Genomic DNA, 26,112 nt, shown 5'->3' on the forward strand with positions numbered 1-26,112 from the left:
TGTTGTAAGCAATAAAAGTTTATTGTGCACTAGATAGTCATGCAAAAGTAAACAAAAACATTCATAGGAACGTAATGTGATAAAGATATGCCTCAGTAACATTCAAAGGAATTCATCAGAATTTGTGCACAGCATAAATGCGTTACAGATAAATGCATTGCATTGAACAACAGCAACATAGACGAATAAATCATAGCTTACTTATTCTGTGCTATAAACAAACATAACAACAAAATAAAATGAACACTACAGAATGAAAGATGTAAGATTTAGAACAATGAATGGCTTGTATTGAAAGTGTTGAAACTCAAACTTGTCAAATATCATTTTTGTTAAAATTGAGTTGGCAACATAAGTAACATTGCTACAGAAATTACCCTTAAAACAAATCAGAAAGCAAGTGCTAGTGGAAAAAAGAGATTATGAGAGACCAGCTCTCATAGAGAATGCATAGAAAATCAGAAATGATAGAAAAATTATTAAAATTATACCGCTCAGAGAACACTTGACAAAATCAATACCATAATGGTAAGATGAAGGAATAAGAAATGTTAATTGTACAATTACTCCAATAATAAACTGCAAAGTACTGTATGTGTATTAATAGGTTATAACAAAAAAGCAAACACGTGTAAATGCCTTCAAAATGATTACGCCAAGCGATACATGAAAGTTGCGTAGAAAATTGTAATTGACGCAGAAATCATCTCATCATTTAGGCCTTTGAGAATGAATTTTACATTTTAAGTACATTTCAGACACATTAAACATAATACATGCTCGGCACCCAACAAAATGCTAAGTATTTTTCACATCAACATGGTCATTTTGAGCAGCGTCTGTTGACTGTGATGAAAGACTTTTAATAATTGAAGCAAAGAACAGAAACACAAAAAGAAGTTGAAGTTTGAAAACAACACAACAGGTACCAATAAAACAATTTGAACGTCAGCAATTGTGCATTGTGCTCGTAAAACCTAAACACAGAAGTGATGCTTGCGAAACCTGACGGATAGTCATTTATTAATCATGTCAACAAGATGTTCTCAAATGAGTCTAACGTCACTTGATAGATAAATCTTGTGAAATTTCCTTAACTATGCCTGCTATGTTTGGCAGGTTCATCCCTGGATTACATAAGCCTGGTTTATACTACAGGAATCTTACCATTTCCTCATTTAAGAAAAAATGACTAATAAAGTGGTTTGTAAAAGTACCAAAAGTGCCTTGTAATCTGCAAAAATGTGATTAATATCAAATTATTTTATTACAAAGGCGATATAAAGTGTTGATATACAATCTACCAAGAGTATGTAAACACACAGTGGACTAAGTTTGACTTATCACAAAAGGATACGTTGGTGTCCAGGATTGTACACCTATACTGTATTTTGTCCAGCATAAGTGTGTACACATTTTAACACTTGTACAATCCACACCTGGCTCAATATAAAGTACTTTAGTTCTTTTATTACTTTGTATGTACAAATGGATGGAATGTCAAAGCAATTCAAGACAATAAAAAAGATCAATAAACATTGGTTGATGAAGAGGAATACTGTTCTTACGTCCCTGAATGCCACATTATGATTAGCTTTGCCTTTTCACATAAAAAAATCCCAATACTGATTTTCCATAAAATCTAATACAAAACTAAACATGGACAACTACAGGTGACTCTCAGATGTGCAGGTCCCTTATTGGCTGTTTTATCCGTCTTCCTCATCATCACTGATGAGTGTTCGACCATCCAGGGTTGTGTCTCTCTCCCGCAAGAAGGTCTGGCGGATGGCTTCCAGCTCTGTGAGCTCCAGACGAACTTTCTCCAGATGGAAAGTACGCCGATTCTGGATCTGTCTCAGTGGGAAGGGATTCATGTCGACAAAGGCAATGCTCATCAATTTTCTATGAGAGACACAAGCTTGCATTAGCATTTCACTATCAAGATTAACAATGGTTCAACTGCAGGTAAACAGGTAAGGTAAAGTCCATCAAAAGCCCAAACCTTGAATCCAGGATGGTACGGGTGAAGTAGCGAAGGTACTTGAAAATGGCCATTGCATCCTGAAGCTTCAGAAATTCATCTTCTTTGTACTTGAAGAGTGCAAGAGCGAATCTGAACATTATCTGCCAAAATAAAAAGGTGTCAAAGTTGTCACACATAGTAAAATATCAACATTAATGTTAGTTAAAGTAGTTCCTGAAGCTCAGTGGTAGAGCATAGTGTTAGTAGCGCAAAAGGTTGTGTGTTCGATACCAAGTCTTCACCAAATGCATAAAAGTAACTGTAAAAAAAGGAAATCATAACTAGTGCATTCCCTGGGGATCAACCTAGCAGTCTTCACGGGTCCACTAAGATCCAAAAACCCGAGGTACGACCCGAGCGGGTTCGGGTCTAAAAGTTTCACGTTTGCCTCGGACAAAGGCAGGTATAATATTAGTGGCCGTGGGTCTCAGGCAATTTAGAAAGAATGTGTTTTTGCCGAACGGACCCGTCTATTAGCCAAAAGCGTTTGCGACATCGTGTGGCTGGCAATAGGTTAATTTTTATTGAGCCAGACCTGTCAATCAATTTTGAATGCACACTGTAGCGGTTAACTTGGTGTCATCGTCAGATAACAAATGAAAACTAGATAGAAGTCTGAACAAACTTTATGTTGGCTTGAGAAAGCCTAATCTGAGAGTACAGTTTGACGGTAGGTAGGTTGGTAGGTAGGTAGATAGGTAAATAGATCCTTATGCATTATGTTAACATGATGCTAACGTGATTAAGCATGAATCTAGCATAATTTAATATAAAGCTAACATGATTTAGCATGAAGGAAACATGACTTAGCATGATGCTAACATGATTTAGCATGAAGCTAACATGAAGTAACATGATTTAACATGAAGCGTACATAATGTTAACATGATTTAACATGAAGTTAACATGGTTTAACATTAAGCTAGCATTATTTAATATGATTTAACATGACACTAACATGATTAGCATGATTTAGCATTAAGCTAGCATGATTTAGCATGAAGCTAGCATGATTTAACATGAAGCTAGCATGATTTAACATGAAGCTAGCATGATTTAGCATGAAGCTACCATGATTTAGCATGAAGCTAACATGATTTAACAAGAAGCTAACATGATTTAACAAGAAGTTAACATGATTTAAAATGAAGCTAACATGATAAGCTAACATGATTTAGCACAAAGCTAACATGATAAGCTAACATGATTTAGCACGAAGCTAACATGATTTAGCATGATGGTAACATGATGTTAACATGAAGCTAACAAGATGTTAACATGATTTAGCATGAAGGTTACATAATTTAACATGAAGGTAACATGATTTAACATAAAGGTAACATGATTTAACATTTAAAGGTAACATGATGTTACAATGAAGCTCACATGATGTTAACATTAGGGATCGACCGATATGGATTTTTCAGTGCCGATGCCGATCCCGATTTTTGTTTCATCAGCCTTAGCCGATGACCGATACAGGCTGCCGATTTTCTTGAGCCGATATTTGGAGCCGATACTGGTTTTGCTCACTCAATTTACATCATACAAATTATGTAAAAAATGGCATGTTGTTAAAAAGAGATGTTATTAGTTTGCACAGTTCTTACATTTATTTTAGTCTAGGACTAGTCTAATCCCTGTCCAGGAAACAGCCCCATAGAGATGAAAAAACCCCACTTTGTTCAGCTATGATCAGCTGTTAAGCCGAGCTTTAAATGTTGTCGTGGAAAGGTTGGTTGTTTTTAGTCACATGACCTGCAATCGCTTGCGGGTTCCAGCACTCTGTCTGTAAATTATACCGGAAAAATCTGCAAACACGGCAGCCATGTATCGGCCGATGCCGATACACATAAAACTCGCAAATATCGGCCCGATATATCGGCCGGCCGATATATCGGTCTATCACTAGTTAACATGAATTAACATGAAGGTAGCATGATTTAACATGATGTTAGCATGAAGCTAGCATGATTTAACATGAAGCTTGCATGATTTAGCATGAAGCTTGCATGATTTAGCATGAAGCTTGCATGATTTAACATGAAGCGAACACGATTTAACATGAAGCTCACATGATTTAACATGAAGCTTGCATGCTTTAGCATGAGGTTAACATGATTTACCATGAAGCTAACATTATGTTATTATGTTTTAGCATGAGGCTAGCATGATGTTTACATGATTTAACAAGAAGCTAACATGATTTAACATGATAGTAACATGTTTTAACATGAAGGTAACATGATTAAACATGAAGGTAACAGGATTAGGATGAAGGTAACATGATTTTACATGATTCAGCCTGAAGCTAACATGAAGCTTGAGTGACTTAGCATGAAGCTTGCATGATTTAACACGATTCAACATGAAGCTTGCATGATTTAGCATGAAGCTCCATGAAGCTTGCATGATTTAGCATGATTTAACATGAAGCTAACATGATGTTAACATGCTTTAGCATGAAGCTCGCATGCTTTAGCATAAAGCTAGCATGATTTACATGAAATCTGGGTGGGGTCGGACTCAAGTCTAATTTTGTCGGTTTGTCTCGGGTCGGGTCTTTCTTTTAAAAAAATGATTTATGCACGTCGGGTTTAGGTAAAAAGTGATTTGGGTAATTTCGGGTCAGGTAAATTTCTTTGGATCTGAGGGGCTGTCCACACGGAGACGCGTATCACTGCATACGTATAAATTTGTTATCGTATTGGCGTTTCATCCACACGGATCCGGCGTTTTGGGAGACTGAATCTGCTATTTTTTGAAACCGGGTCCTAAAGTGGATAAATCTGAAACCGACACCCTTGCGGTTTCGTCTGTACAGCCAATCCGTATATTTTGTAAAGCGAAAACGTCATTACATCACGTGTCGGAAGCGTCACACGTAACAGCAACAACAATAACGGCGGACTACGTGATTGTGTTCGTGCTACTGAAGCTACTAAAGCCTACTAGCTTTATTAAAGCAAAATCTATTGCTTCTATGCAATTGTGGTGACCAACAAGCGATAATGGACAACACCATACGTTGGTTATGTGCAAGCTCAAAGTCTTCTTCTTCGTGTATAGTGTATATCTGTGGCAGAATAACAGCGCCCCATACTGGTCCGGCATATATACTACACCGCTTTCAGTGGTTTCGTGTTTACGGATTATTTTTTTAGAGCAAGGAAAAAAATGATCGGATGGGGAATGCACCGGCTTCGTGTGGACATAGCCTGAGAAGACCTCTAAAGTTACATCAAACCCATGACCTTGGCGTTGCTAGCGTAAAGTTCTACCAGTCGAGCTACAGGAACATTGCATAAGTTTACAACAAAGCACTCTGCGCACCTTGGGTCCCTCGTAGAGAAAAGCATCCCAGATTTTGAAGAGGATGTCACTGACCACGCTGTCCACGAACACCACCAGGAACCAGTTAAAGGTAATAAGAGAGAAGTCCACCTTGTAATGCTCAAAATGAGCATGAAGCCTGGGTAACTTCTCATTCATAAGGTCCTTAAACACACGCTGATCTACCTGTACCAAAAAAAACCCAAATCATCAGCTGAAGATACAAACAATGTTTTTTTAGGTCACAGAACTTATTATTTACCACTGACTATAGCCACATGTTAGCAATGAAGTAGTATGCCAATAATATGGTCTCAATTTAAAAAGCCACTTCGGTAACCAAAATGTAAGGTATAGCATGACAGTTCTCATGTCGTGTAAGAACACAATATGCTAACATGTTATTATGTAGGAACAGACACAGAAAATAAAACAAAACAAGAAACTTTTAAAGATGACTGAATAGAAAAATGTACTGTTAGCATGATGCTAGTGACTCATACTCCGTAAACGACAACATGCTCAAAGGCTCACATAAAATGTTAAAACCTTGGCAGCGTTCAGGGAGATTTTTTTTCGACTGTGAGCAAGAAGTCAAGCTTGTGACCAAACCTGTGAGCCAAGCAACGTTTTAGTGTAATAGTCCCGTGGCATGAAAACCTCCACAATGGCGACGAGACACCAGAAAGCCTCCTCTTGATCCAAATAAAGAAGTGTAATGGCTGCCAGTCGAAAAGAGTTAAAATATCCCCCCCAAAACAAAAGTCAGATCTGTTTTTAATGACTTCTCTTTTACAGTACAGAACAAAAAGGAAGATATTTGTAACCAAACCATTTCTGAGCCCCATTGACTACTGATGACACATTTTTGGGTGAACTATCCCTTTAATGTATTTGCAATCGAGCAATATAACTATCTTCACGAGTATAATTAATTCCCCATGGAGTGATTTGGACTGAGTCTCACAAATAAACCAGAAATCTTTAATTGTTTGATCCATTACCTGTTGAGACCTTGACAATATCCGATATCTGGATTCCTCCAGGAAAAAGCCAGCAGGACGTTCCTGAGTTTCTGGATTCCTTCTGAGTCCGGGGAGGCGTAATGCTTATTATTAGGGAGCGTCCGCAAGAGGTCAAGTTCGATCTGCTTGCAGGCCGGGTTGGGTTTATCGCTCGCCATGCTCAGCAGGTTCAGATAATAATCCTTCGGCTGGCTGTCGCGCATCTTCTTCACGTGGAAGTTCACGCACCACCTCCACACCTTTGAGCGATGGGTATGGGGAACACCGCTTCGCATCAACGCCTTCAGCTCCGGAGATCGGACCATCTCTCTGTTCATAGTGATGGCCAGGTAATTGTCCCACTTCACTCGAACCGACGTCTCATGGTCTGTTAGGGAGAAAGACCGGAGGTCCAGCGCTCTCTTTTTAGCTTCGAGTTTTTCTTCGTCATCTTCCTCCTCTGGCACCGTCTTGAAGCCATAAATGTCATACTCACTAATTGAAAATAGTGAGAAGTTTAATGTGTTATGCTTATGAGGGAATGAACATATAAATATGACCAAGTCAAGTTTGTAAAACCTACATGAAATCATTTCACCATTACATGAAAAAAGTTTCGAGTTTAAGAAGGCTGTGGTACCTGACAGCGTTAGGTTTGAGGATGGGGTGCTCTTGTTGGTCCGTGCTCTCCACCTGTAGTGCGTCCTCCAGCAGAAGACTGATGAATTCTCCACTATGGCTCTGCTCATTTGATGAGCACACAGGTTTCTTCATCTCCTGCAGAAGAACCAGGTACTTACTCTCCACCTGACACAGCTTGGCATCCAAACTGGTGCACTGTTGGAGCAGAGAGAACAAAAACGATGTCTCAGCAAACAAAAACTTTTTGCAGGACAATGGGGAAAAGTAAAAGTAAATGCAAACATAGCACAAATGCAATGAGTAGTTGTCATTTTGTACTTCCTTTAGAAGAATTAAGGACTGTCAGACGAGACACACACACAGACCTTTGCTTCCAGAACCTTTTCTCTAGCTTCAGCATTTCTTCGCAAAACTGTCAGCTCCAGGATTTCTTTGTTCAGGAAGTTATTTTGGGATTTGTAGCCCTGAAGACTGTCCTGAAACAATGTAAAAAACTATGTTGAATTTAGGGCACCAAACAGAAACTCTATATATCATCACTTTTCCCACCCATGTATTAAAAAAAGTTGCAAACCAGCGCCAGCATTTTTTATGATTTTCCCAAAAGTTGAATGCCTTCTAGAAAATGTTCTTCTTTATAAACACACAATATTTCAAATGAAGGAACAGTCCCCCTGCTTTAAAAACAAACAAACAAAAAAACCTGTTTCATCGTACCTTAATTTTTCTTAAATATGGGTATGTTTCTTAAAAATTTAACATTTTAAAGACACACTATGCAGTTATTTTATCTTAATATAACAGCTTCAAAGTTATTTCAGTGGTAAACAAAGTCATAGTAGAGTGAATCATCCTCGTGTTGAAGCTCGGTGAGGACGCCGCTAGCAAAACCAGCAATGCAAGCTTGAGAGAACCGCCCCTGACAAATCTCGCGAGAATCACGACTTGCTTTACGGCAACGACGTCACACACGTTAGGCTTCTTCGACTTTGTGTGGCGCTGCAGGAACCGACCGCCGGATGACGTCAAAGTACCGCGAGAATAATCCGAGACGGCACTTTGACATCATCCGGCTGTCCGTTCTTGCAGCGCTGCATGAAGTCGATCAAGCCTATAACAACAACTGCACGTGCGAATTTGAGACATGAGGCTTCACGATTTAAAAGTTAAGAAAGCGCGTTCGGAAGAGAGTAGGAAAAGAGATATGACCGCGTTAGGAACCAGACAAGAGTCCCACTCGGTTAGGTTTTTACTCATTGGCGTGAGCTAAAAGACAGCACTGGATGGGATGCTGATCTGGCGATCTTGTTGATGGACTAGTAAGTAAATCTCTCATTTGTAAACTTGTTTGCGGTCTGTGTTGAATGTTTTTGCGCTTGCTTGTAGTATGTCATGCGATTATCATGACAACAGTTGTCGATATCTCACAAAATTATCAGGACATAAATAAGCCTAGAGGTTGTAACTTAAATAGTGTAAACATGCACAATTTGCAAACTATTATGATAAATAGCAATAATCATGTATAGTGACATTATAACGAACAATGTTATGAAATAATGCAACGTACACAATTAACTTTGTCATGGCATTTTGTAATGTTTACTTGTCATTTAGCTGCAATCATGTAAAAACGTTATAAGCTAGCAAACGCGGTACTTTATTATTATATGCCCTCTACACTTGAAATAAACTTCTTAATATCCTTTTACCATCATCTGTAGTTTAGTAGACTATGCAGTAGCCTAATATTTGTATGAAATTTTGAAACATTACCTGGTCATTATCTTCGGAGTACTAGAGTGGAAAATTACGACAGTTGCAAGTATTCTCCTGCGACTCTAGGGGTCGCTGTTTGACAAAAACGCCGAAATGCATAGAGCGGCTTTAAGCAAAAAGCTGAGATAATTGCATTTTTGTGAAGGACTTTTATATAGAGATCAGATTCAGAGCGATCCTCAAAACCTACACGGAGTACTTACAGTTTGGCCTAAGGGGTTGCTTCCGGGTTTTACAAGTTGGATAAGAGCGCCATCTGGTGGATAATAGGGTTGTGACGATTAATCGCATTTACCATTAAAAGTATCTATCTGAAATCGATTCTGAATCGCAAGGCTTCGATTCTGTGTTTCATGCACAGCTTGTGCATGTATTACGCCGTTTTGTCAGTAGGAAGTCCTTATCAATCTAAAATCATTATGAGTCACTCGTTAAACAAAATCATTCAAAATATAATTTATTATCCTGAAAATACCTCAAACAATTTGAAGAACAGCAATATAAATATGCCTCTAGATATTTCCTGGAATAGCGTTTGTAATGGTACTTCTGTTGCGGCAAAAAAGTTTCTGCACAAAGCACCCTCTGGGTTTTGGATGTGCTGGCATTTCACCGTAATTTATTAAAATTAATTAATTATGGATAATAAAGGAAAAATGGATTGCCAGAAAAACTCGTCATTGGCAGGAAAGCGTTTTCTCTTAATTGATGATTTAAGTCATCATAACATCAATAAACATTATTTTACATTTAATGTGATATTATTATAACATCATTATTATATTTATTTATTTTGTAATGGTTTTAAACTGTTTCATTATACTTCAACATAGGGCTACATGGGTTTATATTGCATATATTTTTAAAGCAAGGCATTATATTGGGTTATTTCCTATTTTAGGAATCGGATATAATTTTAGAAAAGCTGTCATTTAGAACACACCAACATATGCAAACCGTAGCAAAAAATAAATAAATGTGGTGCGCCGCCCCTATGCTAGTACTTCCTGCCCCTATCTAAGTTCAAAAATAAGAAAAATGCTATGTAGTGGTCATGATTTAATCTCCAAACAAAGCAACTGCCATGAATCTTGAATGATTTATATAAAAAAATCTATATTTTGTGTCGCCACAGTGTTGCCAAACAATATATCACGATACTCACATGTATCAATATTTTGTTGCACATCTAACTAGGGCTGTCACGATTATGAAATCTGTCTGACGGTTAATTGTCTAATAAATTGTGACGATTATGACCATTATTTGCCTGTTTTAGTGCTTTGACGTTTAATTCTCATAATTTTTTTGTTTGTTTATGAAATAATTTTCATACATTGTTGTGATTATTTAAATTAAATATTTTGCAAGGTTCACATGGCAGTAAATTTTATTACACATAACACATATTTAAGTAATCTGATATTGTCTCATTTATACAGGCGGTCCAGCTCCCCCTTGGGTTTTTTAGAGAGATGTGCAATCATTGAGGTGATCTGAAATCATTGCGATGAGGTCAAACAATCGCAATGAGATGATTATTTAATTATTGTGACAGCCCTACATCTAACATTAAATACCATAAAGATTATATAGAAAACTTGTATATAACCCAGATGAACCCTGCGAAAAATCTGCAAAAGATCTTACCCCTGTAAAGCAATAAGGCTATTTTTGAGTAGCAATTAGGCAGGTTTCACTTTGAAAACCTGGCAACCCTGCTCTTATTTCACCATAAGCTCTGATCATACATTCATAAATATTCATACATATTAATTTGTAAGTGCTGGTTGTTATACTACCTTTAGGATGTCCAGCTCTTGTTTCTCTCTGTTGGCATCCGGCGAGCTGCATTCAGCATTCTGCGTTTCTCCTTCGTCGCTCTGCTGTGAAAGTTTCATGATGACTTCATCTTTAGCTTGTATGGTCTCCATAAGCATGCCAAGTTGCTCATTTATCTCCCCCACTTTGATCTTCAAACCCTTCAGCTCCTTCTGAAGACTCTCCTTCTCCAACGCCAGCCTCTCCATATGACCGCAGAGCTCACTGATCTGTCCGTCCCGCTCTGCCAGGGCGTTACCTGCCTCACTTTGGTCATGGTTTTGAGATCCCGTCGAACGCCAGTCGCATTGGGAGCTCCGTAAGGTTTGCTGGAGGAGACGGACCAGCTCCTGATAGAGGAGGACACAATGGTACATAAAACAAAAACCTTTAAGACATTTCATTACAGCACAGTGACCCGTCGACACACCTCAAGTGACCAGGCCAAACAAACTCAGATTCCTCAGTTGTTATTGATCTATATTTAAAGTCTGATCGTGAGGTCAAAGGTTGCTGCAGAGATGCAGACCTTTCTTTGTATACAACTGGCAAAAAAGTCACTCAATTCAATTACAAAATCATTACACCAAATGAATTCAAACATGTCTCTAGTTTGGTTGGTTCTTGATTTGCATGCGTGTCCCCTGAGGTAGTATAACTAAGTTATATGACAAAAATATATTATAAGGGAATGATGACCGAGTTATCCTGGGTTTGATATGTGTTTACATTGAATGCTTTTGGCAGACACTTGTATCCAAACTGACATATAGCGCATTCAAGCTATACATTTGATCAGTATGCATGTTCCCTGGAAATCGAACACATTTGCGCCGCTAACACAATGCTTTACTGAGCTACATAGATAATAAACATATTTTACCATGTTCTTCATGTTAATAAGAAGATATATTAGCATTGTCAGTCATTAACAGACCAAATTAATAATTAAAACAAAGTAGTTGAAACTGTGCAAATCCTTAGGAGTACTTGTTAATATAACAACGTGTTGAGGTCAGAACAGAGACAGAAATATTAAAGTTGTTACGGACAGCTCATAACTTTTTCATCTACACACAAAACCAATACCCATTCTGTTGTTTTCAGACGGCTTGCTTTAGATCTGATGAAACCTTTACAGAAAAGCACACAGTAGCACAGTCATGAATGAAAAGTTCACAATGTACTTAAAGTAACAGGGATGTATTGCATCAAAGCGTATGGCTGTTTTTGACACAAGACAATGTTCAAATGTAAGACTTACAAACGTAGAAGCAAACGAAATAAGAGAGTGTGTCAACATTTGCATTCACAACACACAAGGGAAATCCTCATTTTACGCATTAGCAACAAAATGAGGAACTGTGGGCAAACAGCTCTGACAAGCCTACTGTATAAAAATATGATACAAGCCAAGGTAAACATTCAACTAGAGTTCATGCAATTATAGTTTTTAACCTGATCCCTGATCTACCATTCATTCATTAAATGAAAAAATCCTTCATTAAGTCAATAAATAATTCATTCATTCATTCACCCAGCAGATAATTTGTTTGTTCGTTCACACGACCGGGTGGTCAATCAAATCAATCGTATCCTTCATTCATTCTTTCCAAGTCAGTCAGTCAGTCAGTCAGTCAATCATTCATTTATTCATTCATTCATGCCGATCAGTCAGTCAATGAATCAAATCCCTCATCATTATTTTTTTCTTTCTAAACAATTAAATCAATCCTATTAATCCATCAATCAATTAATCCATCAATCCAATTAATCCATCAACCCACTAAATCAAACCACCCATCCATCCATCCATCCATCCATCCATCCAATCAACCCACCAACCATCCATCCATTCCCTTTATTCATCCATCCATCCATTTATCCATTAATCAATTCATCCATTAAATCTATCAAATTCTTCATTTATTCATTCTTCCATCCAATCATTTAATCTATCCATCCAACCAACCAACCAACCAACTATTCAATCAATCAATCAATCAATCAATCAATCCATCCAAACATTCATTCTATCATTCATTCATACCCTTTATTCAGCCATCCATCCATTTATTCATCTACCCATTTATACATCCATTAAATCTATAAAATTCTTCATTTATTCATTCCTCCATCCATCCATCCATCCAATCATTTAATCAATCAATCACCAATCCACCCATCCATACATCTGTCCATTTATTAATCTATCCAATTATTCACCAATTAAATCAATCGAATTCTTCAACTATTCCAATCATTTAATCAAATAATCAATCAATCCATCCATCCATCCATCCAACCAACCAACCAACCAACCATCCATCCATCCATCCATCCATCCATTCATTTAATCAATCAATTCATCCATCCATCCATCGAACCAACCAACCATTCATTCATACCCTTTATTCAGCCATCCATCCATTTATTCATCAATCCATTTATTCATCCATTAAATCTATAAAATTCTTTATTTTTTCATTCCTTCATCCCTCCATCCATCCATCTATCCCATAATTTAATCAATCAATTCAGCCTTCCATCCATCCATCCATCCATTCATCCATTCATTCGTTCATTCATACCCTTTAATGACCCATCTATCCATTTATTCATCCATTAAATCTATAAAATTCTTTATTTATTCATACCTCCATCCATCCATCCATCCCATCATTTAATCAATCAATTCAGCCTTCCATCCATCCATCCATCCATCCATCCATCCATCCATCAATTCAACCATTCTTTCATTCATTCATACACTTTAATCATCCATCCAGTTATTCATCAATCCATTTATTCATCCATTAAATCTATAAAATTCTTTATTTTTTCATTCCTTCATCCCTCCATCCATCCATCTATCCCATAATTTAATCAATCAATCAATCAATCAATCCAGCCTTCCATCCATCCATTCATTCATTCATACCCTTTAATCATCCATCCATTTATTCATCAATCCATTTATTCATCCATTAAATCTATAAAATTCTTTATTTTTTCATTCCTTCATCCCTCCATCCATCCATCTATCCCATAATTTAATCAATCAATTCAACCTTCCATCCATCCATCCATCCACCCAACCATTCTTTCATTCATTCATACCCTTTAATCATCCATCCATTTATTCATCTATCCATTTATTCATCCATTAAATCTATAAAAATCTTTATTTATTTATTCATCCATCCATCCATCCATCAATACAATAATTTAATCAATCAATCCATCCTTCCATCCATCCATCCATCCATACATCCATCAAACCATCCAACCAAACATTCATTCATTCATACCCTTTAATCATCCATCCATCCATTTATTCATACATTCAATTTATAAAAGTTAATTAATCAATCAATCCATCCATCTATCCATCCACTTCATATTTTCAAATAAAATTTATGCAAACCCTTCATTTATTATTCCTTTATCCATCCATGCAATCAATCAATTAATTAATTAATTTAATCAAATCCTTCATTCATTCGTTCATTCATATATATCTTACCTTCTGACTGGCGAGCTCCTCTCGGAGGCGGTTCTCTTGCTCTTGTAAGTGGCTGATCTCCTCCTGCTGGCTCTGAAGGCGGAGCTGAAGTTCGGAGGTCTTGGTTCCATTGCATTCTAGCGGTGAGGTCTCCGTGCTGCGGCTGGCTTTCCCAGAGCCCATGTAAAAGGGACGCTTCATTCGGGTCGGGTTGCGGAAATCAAACGTGAACGCTGAGCCAATGGAGTCTGGGGACAGTCGAACATGCAGATACAGAGGGGTTGATAAGAAATAAGGTAGAATTATTTTACCATGAACAAAGTCTTAATATTTAATATATGAAGAGCACAGATCCAAAAAACGCCATCTCTGTCAAATATGAGAGATTAACCGAATACACACCACATACTATATGTATATATCACATATATTAAATACTTTTGCTTTAAATCTGCTTAATCCCAGCCTCAGGGCATTCAGAAATACCGGTTTGTTGGCAGAATCCATTAAGAGTCTGATAAAAATAATAATTTACAATGTCACATAAACTGATAAATAATGACTCGACAGAATGGCCTTATACATACCTTAAGGTATAACACAATTACTATTAAAAACTCTCTTTAATATTTGATATCTTGTTAGTTATCTTATTTACATTTCTGTTACACTGTCCTAAGTAATCCTACACATAGTACAATATAATTGGTGGAAAAATCTGGCTCTATACAGCTACAATATAACAAATGCTTTGATAAGCTTCACAGTGAACGTCATATCACGCCTGGTCAATGCATGACAGTACTGACAACAGGAAACAACTGTTCTTTCATAAACAACCTCTCTCGCATCTCACAGAACATCAAAACAAATCATAGATACTGTTGTCTTAAAAGAAAAAACAGATTGCTAGAAAATAAAGCAGATGTAAAATGATCCTACATCTTTGATTGTGTGAAGGACTTTCTCTCCGCTGGCTGTCAGATGAAGGTTTGTGCTCTTGTATGTCTTTAGTTGGAGGGTCCACCATCTCCCACTCCTCACTGCTGCCTGTATAAAACACACTGCGTCTGTTCTCTCCTCCCCAGCCAGCTCGCAAGTGAGACATGCTATTTCTGATACAGGGTAAGAGACATGGACATGCAAATTATAAAGAGGCTCATTTGATCTTAACCACCATGCCAACAAATAGTGATCATCATATATAATTATTTCTTAGTCTCTTTATTACAATACAAAAGTGTCATGGTTTTTGTAACACTTTACTTAAAGGGTTGTTCATAAGACTGACATGACACATTCATAATCATGACACACAACATGTGCTACGAACATAAAGGAGATTTTATGCACATGAATGACAACTGTCATTAAGTGTCATTTGTTCAATTATGTCATTTTTAATGCAAAGATGACTTTGTTAGAAATGTCTTTATGACGACAACTTGACATTAACCAATACATCATAACTTGATAAGAAAACTTGACATTACCAAGACAACATAACTGACCACTTTTAACAGTAATACAGTAATTGAATTTGTAATTAAAATGTCAGTAAGTGTTAATAATAGTTTCATAACAGTGTCATGAATATTCTTCCGTTCATAATGTTTTTTTTTAAGTTTCCTCCATGTGTTTAACAAATAAAATTTCTCATTCAATAATATAATTAATACTAATTAAAATGGATAAAATTATATTTTATTGCATTTGGAGACAGATTCACATAAAATTAAATGAAAACAGTACAATAATGGGTTAATTATGCAGCGTTGGGTCCATATTGCTGCAAAGTTAATTACGTTTAAAATTTTCTATGTAAAAACATTTCAGAACCCTCTTTGTGAGTAAAAGCAAGTTCTGTTAGCTGTCGATTTTTTATGTATTGTGCACATACACAAAGTTAAGTTGCATTTTGTTAAGGTATTTAAAATTACTTAACATAGTATTAACACTTAGTTTTAGCATCTTTGCATTAAAAATGACATAATTGAACAAATGACACTTAATGACAGTTGTCATAAATGTGCTACAATCTCCTTCGTTTTCATGGCACGTGGCATGCCATGACTACGACGGTGTCATGTCAATCCCATGAACACCCCTTCAAGTAAAGTGTTACCGAGCTTTTTTCCAGAATTGGGCATGCCTGAATGTAAAAGAGTCATCTCACGCAGTTTTTGACCTGCTGGCGCAAAGTTTAAACATAAATTAAATGAAAGCCACATGACTTTTGTCTCCTCAAAAGAGTTCAAAGGAGGTCACACAGGAAATCACACTTTTGTTCTTAGTTTTTGTTATATTTTGTGTATATAGCCTCTTTCACACAGTAATTCTGGTAAATTACCATGAATTTACAACCTGATCTCACGAATTTCAGTGGCATAGTCACGGAATTTTTTGCTCATTTTTCCGTGGCATTCTCACGGATCTCCGCATATTTCCGTGGTCCTGCCACGGACTTTCTTTTCCGTGGCATTCTCACGGATTGGTTACTAAATGGTTGTGTCCTATTTTCTTACCATTGTCGCTTCGGGTTAGGGTTAGATTTACATAAAATGACATCCCTACCCAAACCCAACTCTAACCCCAACACCAGGCGACAATTGATTAAAGTTTAGAAAATATAAAAGAATACATCAGAAAAAATAGTATAAACCAATATTTAAAGTGACATACTAACGTAAACACCAAATCTAACCCTAAACCGAAGCGACAATGGTTTGAAAATAGGAAAAAGCAGTTGAGTAACCAATCCGTGAGAATGCCACGGAAAAGAAAGTCCGTGGCAGGACCACGGAAATATGCGGAGATCCGTGAGAATGCCACGGAAAAATTAGCAAAAAATTCCGTGACTATCCCACGGAACTTTGTGAGATCATGTTGTGAATTTACCAGAATGAATTTACCAGTAAATACAAAAATGTGCTGTTCACACACGCAGTGGCGTTCCGTCATTTTACCAGTAAGACATCATTCACACATCAGTATCAAAATATCGGTAAATTCGTTGAGAAAGCGGAAGTACCTGTAGCACGCGGCGAGCTCAGTGTTGTATTAGTTAACAATCCACGTCGTTCATATCCACGGTCCGTATTTTGTTGTTTTCACGTCTGTGGTAAACAGTCGCGAAGTTGCTCATGACCAAACAACATTGAATGAGACGACGTCAAACAGAAAATGCGTTTTTAACAACAGTACTGTTTGCACTTTAGGCTTCACAGAGAGCGTGCTAAGGACGTCGGCAATTCGGCGGTCAGCTGTTTTTAACAGCCTTGGTGAAGAAATTTGGACGTAAACTGCAGGTGTGCTCAACTTTCAAGCAGCATGTGTGTGGAAACGTCAGTAAACAGTGCGGGGGTAAACGCGTCATCTGTATTAAAGCGCTATGATTGGCCCGAAGCTGTCAGCACGGTCTGACGTCGTCCGTTCTAAATGCCGGTAATCCTATAATCTTCGTTCACACACAGCTCTTACCGGTAAATTACTGGTAATCTTACAACCTGTCTTACTGGTAAATTGGGAGCACTGATTTACCGGAAAGGTTCTGTTCACACATGATCTGTTAACTGCAATTTACCAGTAAATTACCAGTAAAGACTGTATGTGTGAAAGGGACTTATATTTCCTATATTTTCTCTTTGTATCTTAATAAAGAGAGGGAAAAATAAATATGGATGGCCATTAAAACAAAAACAAAAAAACTTATATAATACTGTACAGTATGTGATAGATCAGGTTTTTATTGCTACACTAATCTATTATGTATAAGCAACATGTCCAGACACACTAGAGATTTAACATCATCACATTTGTTATGAATAATAAGTAACAAAGTTAAATCTGTTGGAGAACGTTGGACATTTTTTAACCCCATCACAGCGACGTCATTCCCACACGTGTTTGTATAACACGTGTGATATATTAGTCTTGATGTTCTGGTGTTGTTTCTAACATATGATATTTATTACTCTTCTTTTATTCACATCTGGGGTCGAAGAACTGGATTCCAAGCCTCTTGAAACTAAACTTAGACTTGTTGCACCATTTCCAGTCTGTTGGGTTTGTTTAGCTTTGCTGAAGGCTATATTTCAACCCTTTGGCTGCCTTACAAATTACATCACCTAAACGGATCTTTGCAGTGACACTATGCACAACATACACAATTTACAAAACTACTACCACAACTTCATAACAAAATCACTGTATTGCATGGCCAGTCTGAGTTTTTTAGTATCATACGGTACCTGAGCCCAGAACCCCAGTGTCTGAGAGAGTTAAGAGCTGCTGTGGGCGGAGCCACAGGGCCACGTGCAGAATGGATCCCGACCTGTCCATCGCTGTCCATATCCAGGGCAAAATCGTTTCGGACGCTTTCCATAGTCTCGCAGGGCTTCTCGAATAGTGTTGCTTCTAAAACACACAACAAACATGGTTTGAGACAATTATTTGCCAATCCTGTTAATTCTGTATCACTCAGTAACTTGAATGTTGTACTGACTTTATTAATAATTCATTATATCATGGGCCGTTGAATGCTTTATTCTGATTTCTGGTTAAGAAATGTTTCATGGGTATGCATTATTTTTTGATGAACGCACACCTGACCTGTCTGGGAGTCTTAAAATAACCACTAGAGCAAAGTCTGCGGTAACCGCGGTACAAGCAGAATAATTGACTCCGGTCCTTTGAATTATTTGAAAATAATACACACTTGCGATCAGTGTCAGGGAAAGTTACTTTTAAAAGTAATGCATTACAATATTAAGTTACTCCTCAAAAAAGTAACTAATTGCATTACTTAGTTACTTTTCATGGAAAGTAATGCTTACGTTAATTTTAAGTTACTTTTGCGTTACTTTTTCTTACTTGGCTGAGGCGTAATTCTACGTTAATTTGTTCAGTTTAATTCAGTACATTATTTTTTTTATTGAATTAATTAAACTGAAAAGTAACTCGCATTACTTTTTAAAAAAAGTAACTCAAATATTAATGTGTACATTTATAAAGTAATGTGTTACTTTACTCGTTACTTAAGAAAAGTAATATTATTACAATATTATTACCCCCAACACTGCCTGCGATGTAACGGTACGGCGCAAAGGTGTGCAGTATTTTCAAATAATGCATGGCGCAAAGGTGTGCATTATTTTCAAATAATGCACGGCGCAAAGGTGTGCATTATTTTCAAATAATGCATGGCGCAAAGGTGTGCATTATTTTCAAATAATGCACACCTTTGCGGCGTGCATTATTTGAAAATACTGCACACCTTTGCGCCGTACCGTTACATCGCAGGCAGTGTTGGGGGTAATAATATTGTAATAATATTACTTTTCTTAAGTAACGAGTAAAGTAACACATTACTTTACAAATGTACACATTAATATTTGAGTCCACGTCATTCATAATTACTTGCATAAATAGCTTTAGGCAATGTTTTGTGTTCAAATTTTTCTATTTTATTATTATACTTCATGTTTTGGAAGCAGTGAGCCAAATTTATTAATCAACCCTGCTACCTTATATCCCCCTTTATTAATAATAATCTACGAATAAACAAATTTGAAGCTAATAATACAGCTGTAACTTTAAACGCTCTACTTCGCCACGTGTCATTGTGCTATGAGTTCATTTAAACCTCTGTGGATGTTGTCTGTCTGGATATAAAGTTGCATTGCATATGCAAACAACTAACATTACAAAGGTCAGTAGGAACATTGCTGCTCACTTTAATTGAAAAACTAATGCACTGCCATTCACGAGGGCATCTGTTTATGCAAACTGAAAAAGTCAAAGTGACAGTAAGGAGGAAGCAGACGGTCTCTCTTTGTTTTGCTTCTGTCTTTTGAACTGCTAAAATAATGCTCAACCCTACAGACGTTCCCATTAAGCAAAAACCACTGAACTACCTCTGAAAAACAAATACAATCTCTCATATGCTGTCAAAACAATCATTGTGTGCACGTGATGAAATCTACTAAATGTATTTAAACCCAAGCATAATATGATTGTTGTAAGGTGCGCTACACAAATGAAGTACACAGGTAAAAAGTATGGACACAACATTTTTACAAATTACAAATTTCCTCCGAGCAGTGAGTGACAGAGTCTATCTGAAAGGTGGCAGATATGCATCACATGGTTAGAGGAACTATGTGCCTTTGGGACCTTTGACTCACTTCACATGACTACACCCATAAATACACTATAGGTTAACAGATTGTTTAGGCTGAGCTATGTCTGTTATGGCTAACAGATAGCATCAGACATATATGAGATAAATGGAGGGCTGTTATCTGGCATTTTATCTTTCTTCCCTGCGCCGCATCTATTGGTTTCGTGCTACTGTGAGTCTCACCTGCATCTTTGGCCACGAGACCCGTGTGTGGAAACGAGGGGGTGGGAGAGTACCAGCTGTCTCTGTGGCCGGCCGAGTTACTGAACTCCCAGCGTTTCTGCTGCAACTGCTGCAGCCAGTAATGCATCACCTGCCTGTTGGGTGCCTGCGTGCAGGAAGAGGAAAGAGGCAGTGTGAAACCAAAGCTTTATTTTGGCGTTACGGTATACCAGCAGTCTTGAGAGGAACAGGGTCAGGTGTGTATGTGACTGTCTCCTTTGAGAACCATCATGCTTGTTTCGGTCTCAGTTCCAGTTTATGTTTCAGTGATGATGGTGTGGTTGCACCTTTACTGTGAAATACATTAACAACGCAGGAGCTGCAAATACAAAAAAGTCTGATAACAATTAACAAATGATTCCCACAAACAGTAAACACAAAAAGTATATTTTAGTGATGCACCGAATGTATGGAAACTGAAGCTATGCGTCTGAAAATAGCAAAAAGTCGAATAAGTGAAAATATTTTACCGAAATATAATGATGACACGATCAAAAAGCAAAAAGCAAAGACTAATGGTGCGTTTACACCAGACGCAAATAGACATCCTGCGGCATGAATGACGCAGCGCAAATTCAGCATAGACTAATAGTGCGTTCACACCAGATGCGAAATAAGCTTTCTGGGCGTTTGATGCGCATAATGCGTCATTCGTACGAACCATGCGAGTTGAAAAATCTAAACCTTGGTGAATATTCATGCCACGTTAACCAATCAGGAGCTTGCTCTAGTAGTAACGTGATTACAACAGCGAGCGGAGGCAGAAATATGAAACAACAATGGAGGACAAAATCATTGTCGCTGTATGTGGACCCCCAGCTGTACGACACATCTCCGTACTTTTATAGAAACAGGAATAAAATGTATCTTGCTTGGAAGAAAGTTAGTGAAGAGGCCGGACATTCACGCTCTTTGCTAAATTTAAGCTATATATAGCTCAAATTGAGTAAAGAGCGTGATCAATGTCTCAATGTATACTAGGGATGCACGATATATTGGCTGACATATCGTTATCGGCCAATAACTGCTTATTTTTAATATTATCGGTTTTCGGTCTGACAGCAAAATTAAGCCGATAAATGAAAGCCGATAAATGATGGATTATTTTGGTTTGTTGAACCACTTCACTTGCTCATTGCTGGCCATATGAAGTTTTGATTGGTGCTTTCTGTGACATAGCACGAAGATGACACGTGTTGCGGGCTTAAGAAGAGTATGCTAGTCTAGCGCAAAGACAAGATGTCCGCGGTCTGGGAGTTTTTCATTGTGAAAATAATAAGAATATTTATCGGCCTATATATATCGGTTATCGGCCCCCAAATATAAAGAGTTTTCGGTTATCGCTATCGGCCAAAATTTCCATATCGGTGCATACCTAATGTATACACATTGAGACTACAAGCTAGCTAAAGCCGGCAAATTCAGCGAATTCGAGTTTAAATTTCACGTACGAATGACGCAAATTTTACATGTGAATGACGCAAATTTCACATGCGAATAAAGCGATTTAACTCAAAATGTTCAACCGTCCGCATTTTCGCATCATCAATGCAGCGAGCATGTCGGCAGTGTGAAAGCATTTTAAAGTTTCTGAGAAGGAACCTTTTTTTGCAATTTTTGGCTGAATAGTTTTGGTTTGCTGAACTTTCGACCACCAAAGTCACATTTAAAAGGCAAATTTATATCAAACCTGATGGCATTTTACAGTTTTGCAATTGCTCTTTATTACCTTGTCCGTTTAGACCTATTTGTGGATGTACTGTATGAAGTCGGTCCTCAAGTTCATACAGGTGTAGCTCATAACGTCAATTAAAAACATAACAATCAGAAAGTGACAATTTTTTACTTTCATTATGATGTCGCTATTATATCATTTGACACCGAGCATATTTTTCATATTCATTTTTTTTTTACATAAAAGTATGTCCTGATATATAATTCAAATGTATTAACTTTTAAGTGCGGGTAAATTGTTTAAAACTTTATGAAGGCACTATGGGGTGGTGTCCTGGACATGGCTTAGCTTAAGCCAGGACTAGGCCTTAGTTTATTTAAAAAATATAACTAGTTTGAACAAACATGCCTTACGAAAAACATTACTTGTGTGCATTTTAAGGCAAAACAAAGGGCTCTAATGTATTCGAATGGGTTATACACACCAAACGCGAGTTCAACGATTTGCGTGAGTAGATTACATACAAAGTCAAAGCAAAGACGCAATCAGACGTGTCCTCGCGCGGGGCGATGCGAATGACGCGAATTGGGCGGCTTGATTGCCACGAAAACACCCGCTATGCATGGCAAAGTTAAATCACGCGAGTAATCTAGAGCGAGCAACGCGATGCTACGCGTTTGGTGTGTACCTAGCACACGATACGGTATGTCAGTGCAAGTTGTTGACAGCCCTTACAATTATTTTAGTCTAGGACTATTCTAATCCCTGTCCGGGAAACCACCCCTCTATGTTTAATAACGTTTGTTTTGCACATTGCCTGGACTTTTGTTTAGTATTTAACATTTATAACAAGCCACAGCCTTGGACCTTGGACGAAATTCCTAATGCACAGAACAGGTCAGAACAGGCGTGCTAATACTCTTTTGAATACATTTCTTTCAACCAATGAAGTAACAGGCAGTGATGACAAACATATTCAGTGTGACACAATTAGCTAAACTGCAGTGTCCCAAAGGTCAGGACATTGGTCTCTATAGCTGCTGTATTATTATCAAGTGTATTACATTTTTAAAAACATTGATATCTACTTACAGTTCATTTAAGCATTTCGGCAAACACTTGTATCCAAAGTAACTTCCTGAGTATTCAAGGTACACCTTATCAGTATTTGTGTTCCTGGGAATCGAACCCATGACCTTTCTACTGCAAAAGAAATGCTCTCCTACCAGTTGAGCTACAAAACTCTCACATTAACAGATTTAAATAAAAAACCTGTTTTTTCTAATCTGGTAAAGAGGACCAACCAAATGCACAGCTCTTGATCACAACAAAAATCTTGTGTTATCGTCTGACATTTTCAAGTCACGAGACAAGAGGTTCAGAGCAACAATGAACTAAGGGGCGGTTTCCCGGACCAGGATTAGCTTAATCCAGGACTAGGCCTTAGTTTAATTAGGAAATATAACTAGTTTTAAATAACATGCCTTACTAAAAACATTACCTGTGTGCATCTTGAAGTAAACAAAGGGCCATGATGTATTTTAAGATCTGTAAGTGAAAGTTGTTTTCAGTTTGGAGAGCTCTTAAAAGTGTTTAAGTCTAGGACTAGTCTAATCCCTGTCCGGGAAACCGCCCCTAAGTGTTTAATATCTAGTGTGGTGGTGCGTTTAAAATGCAGTCCTATACATTGAACTCTGTGTACTTTGAATACATCTACATTTGGTTCTTAGCTATTACTGGGGTGGTACTATTTCAAAATAGTAATACAAATCTTTACACCTAAATATGTCATGTAAGTACATGAGGTACATATTAGTACCTCAAAGGTACATTTTGGTATAAGGTGTATACATTCTGTACCGAATTGGTACAAACTAAAACCTGCTGCGCTAGTGACAGCCTGGGGCTATTTTTTCTGACAGTGTACTGTAAAAGTTACAAAGGTACAATGTTGTTCAGTCATGACTCAGTTCAGTCATGATCTTTCAAGTTATTAAATACAGTACAAATCTACTAACAAGAAAAATGATGCCGTGTGCTATTCAGTATAGTCAACTTCAGTAAAACTCAGTACATTGTTGTATATTACAGTAATCTATGGTGAATTGATAAACTGTTTTTCAAAACACTAACATCTCCTAATCCTACAATCAAGAATTTTACTTCAGTTTACCATAGTAAATACTAATTTATACTAGTTTATTATACGTAGAACTGGCTATGTGCTTTGTTCTTGTTGACAGATTTATGTGTAAACCAGACATCTGTGAAGTGTATCTAACAGTTACCTTAAGCAGAAACTCCTTCCCCTCAGTGCGGATCTCAAAAAGCCCCTCTTCTGCCTCGACATCATAGGTGAAACACGCATCTCCTATCTCAATGTGTCCTAGCGGAAGGGCGTCTTGTGGTGTTTTAAAATAATATAAGTAACACCGTCTCGGGTCGTACACAAACCAGCGCGTCTTGAACCCTCTGAGCGGCCCCTTTCCCGTTAGTTTGTTTAGATAGCCGCATAATTTAGGAGCCTGCTCCGTCGTTACATCGCAGTCGGTCACATCCAGAGACTTGGTCGCCAGGAACCGAGAGCTTCTGTTGGGATTGGCAGCGCTGTCATCCTCGTCTTGCATCTTTCTCGCCACTTTCTGCTTCTCTCTCTGTCGGCGGGCACAAAGTTTCCATCCGCGTGACGTCACGTGACTTCCATTCTCGTGCCGCGGCGAATGGCCTGATGGGAAATGCAGTATTGAAATACGATCGCGTTTACAGAACTAACCTTTGTGGGAAAACACTAAAATGAGGATCTATTTAATGCATCTGAGCACAGTTAAATATAAAACGTCCTCTCCAGCAAAAAATAAATAAAACATGTTGTTGTTCAATTCGGTGCATACGATTTCGAATTTCGTATAGATAAAATGTAGGGGTAATTAAAAATAGTAATAATAAAAAAATTTAAGTGAAATTTGAAGAAGAATATACAAAAAAATATTAAATTACAAAAAGTATGGGTGGGGTTGGGGTAAAAAAACTTTTTTCTTGATTCTCCTGTTTCTGTATCCTGTTATTTTTGTAAAAGTTAATAAACCTATTAAAAAAATAAGTAAATTATTAAAAGTAAAGTATAAAATAATAGTAGGCTATTATATTAAAAATATATTTAAATTAATCAAAAATTATTTAATACTTTTTTTTTAACAAATAATTGCACATATGATTCTCCTGTTTCTGTATCCTGTTATTTTTGTAAAAATGAAATAAACATATTAAAAAATAAATAAATTAATAAAAAGAAAGTATAAAATAATAGTAGGCTATTATATTAAAAGTATATTTAAAAATGATTTAATACTTTTACATTTTTTTATAAAAAAATTAAAAATGTAAAAAAATAATTTTAAAGTTTAATTTTTAAACTTTTTAATTTATTATTATTATTATTTTTTTTTTTTTTTTTACAAATAATTGCACATATGTGACCCTGTCTGTATAATCCTTGCTAAAGTCTCATAAATTCACATTGATTTTAATCTTTGACATGACCTTATTCAGTAAGATTTATTTAATATATCAAGGTTATATTTTCACAAAATATTCTTAACATTATGAATGATTTTATTTTACAAATAAATCACAAAAAAGACTTTGGCTGGGTTTTCATGTTTTATGTGATAATACATTATTATGACATGTTAATAATAATAATGACTTATAGCTATTATATACACACAATATATTATTTGATATATAATATATGAATTACTACCTCTCAGGATATTTCTCGGTTTACTCTTAGGGTCTATTTAAGATACATGTTTACATATTCCTTGTCATGAGCTATGGCATCTTAAATAATGTTTTTTTAAAAAGCACCCCCACTCTAACCAAAACTATTGAACTACCTACTTTCCCTAAAAGGGTTGTTTT

The 26,112-nt window shown here is 36.9% G+C and overlaps 1 protein-coding gene across 1 annotated transcript; it reads right to left on the bottom strand.

Moving 5' to 3' along the window:
* tbc1d2b (TBC1 domain family, member 2B) lies at nucleotides 1–24,910 on the bottom strand. The gene is made up of 13 exons (XM_073868804.1): nucleotides 24,477–24,910; nucleotides 20,475–20,619; nucleotides 18,361–18,526; nucleotides 15,053–15,225; nucleotides 14,132–14,358; nucleotides 10,587–10,955; nucleotides 7,371–7,481; nucleotides 7,004–7,200; nucleotides 6,367–6,858; nucleotides 5,972–6,092; nucleotides 5,360–5,545; nucleotides 2,006–2,127; nucleotides 1–1,905 (listed from the first exon to the last, which is right to left on the bottom strand). Exons 1-13 carry the CDS (start codon nucleotides 24,813–24,815, stop codon nucleotides 1,710–1,712), a joined length of 2,844 nt encoding a protein of 947 aa, XP_073724905.1. The 5' UTR covers nucleotides 24,816–24,910; the 3' UTR covers nucleotides 1–1,709.
* Nucleotides 24,911–26,112: the final 1,202 nt, after the last annotated feature.

This window comes from Misgurnus anguillicaudatus, chromosome 6, assembly GCF_027580225.2.
Source record: "Misgurnus anguillicaudatus chromosome 6, ASM2758022v2, whole genome shotgun sequence".
In the NCBI taxonomy this organism is placed as follows: domain Eukaryota; kingdom Metazoa; phylum Chordata; class Actinopteri; order Cypriniformes; family Cobitidae; genus Misgurnus; species Misgurnus anguillicaudatus.

Coding starts and splice junctions, on each gene's coding strand:
- tbc1d2b (XM_073868804.1), bottom strand. CDS start 24,815: ATGCAAGACGAGGATGACAGCGCTGCCAATCCCAACAGAAGCTCTCGG. Junction 14,359..15,052: donor TCCTTCACACAATCAAAGAT/GTAGGATCATTT, acceptor GACTGTCCCCAG/ACTCCATTGGCTCAGCGTTC. Junction 10,956..14,131: donor AGGAGCTCGCCAGTCAGAAG/GTAAGATATATA, acceptor CTCCTCTATCAG/GAGCTGGTCCGTCTCCTCCA.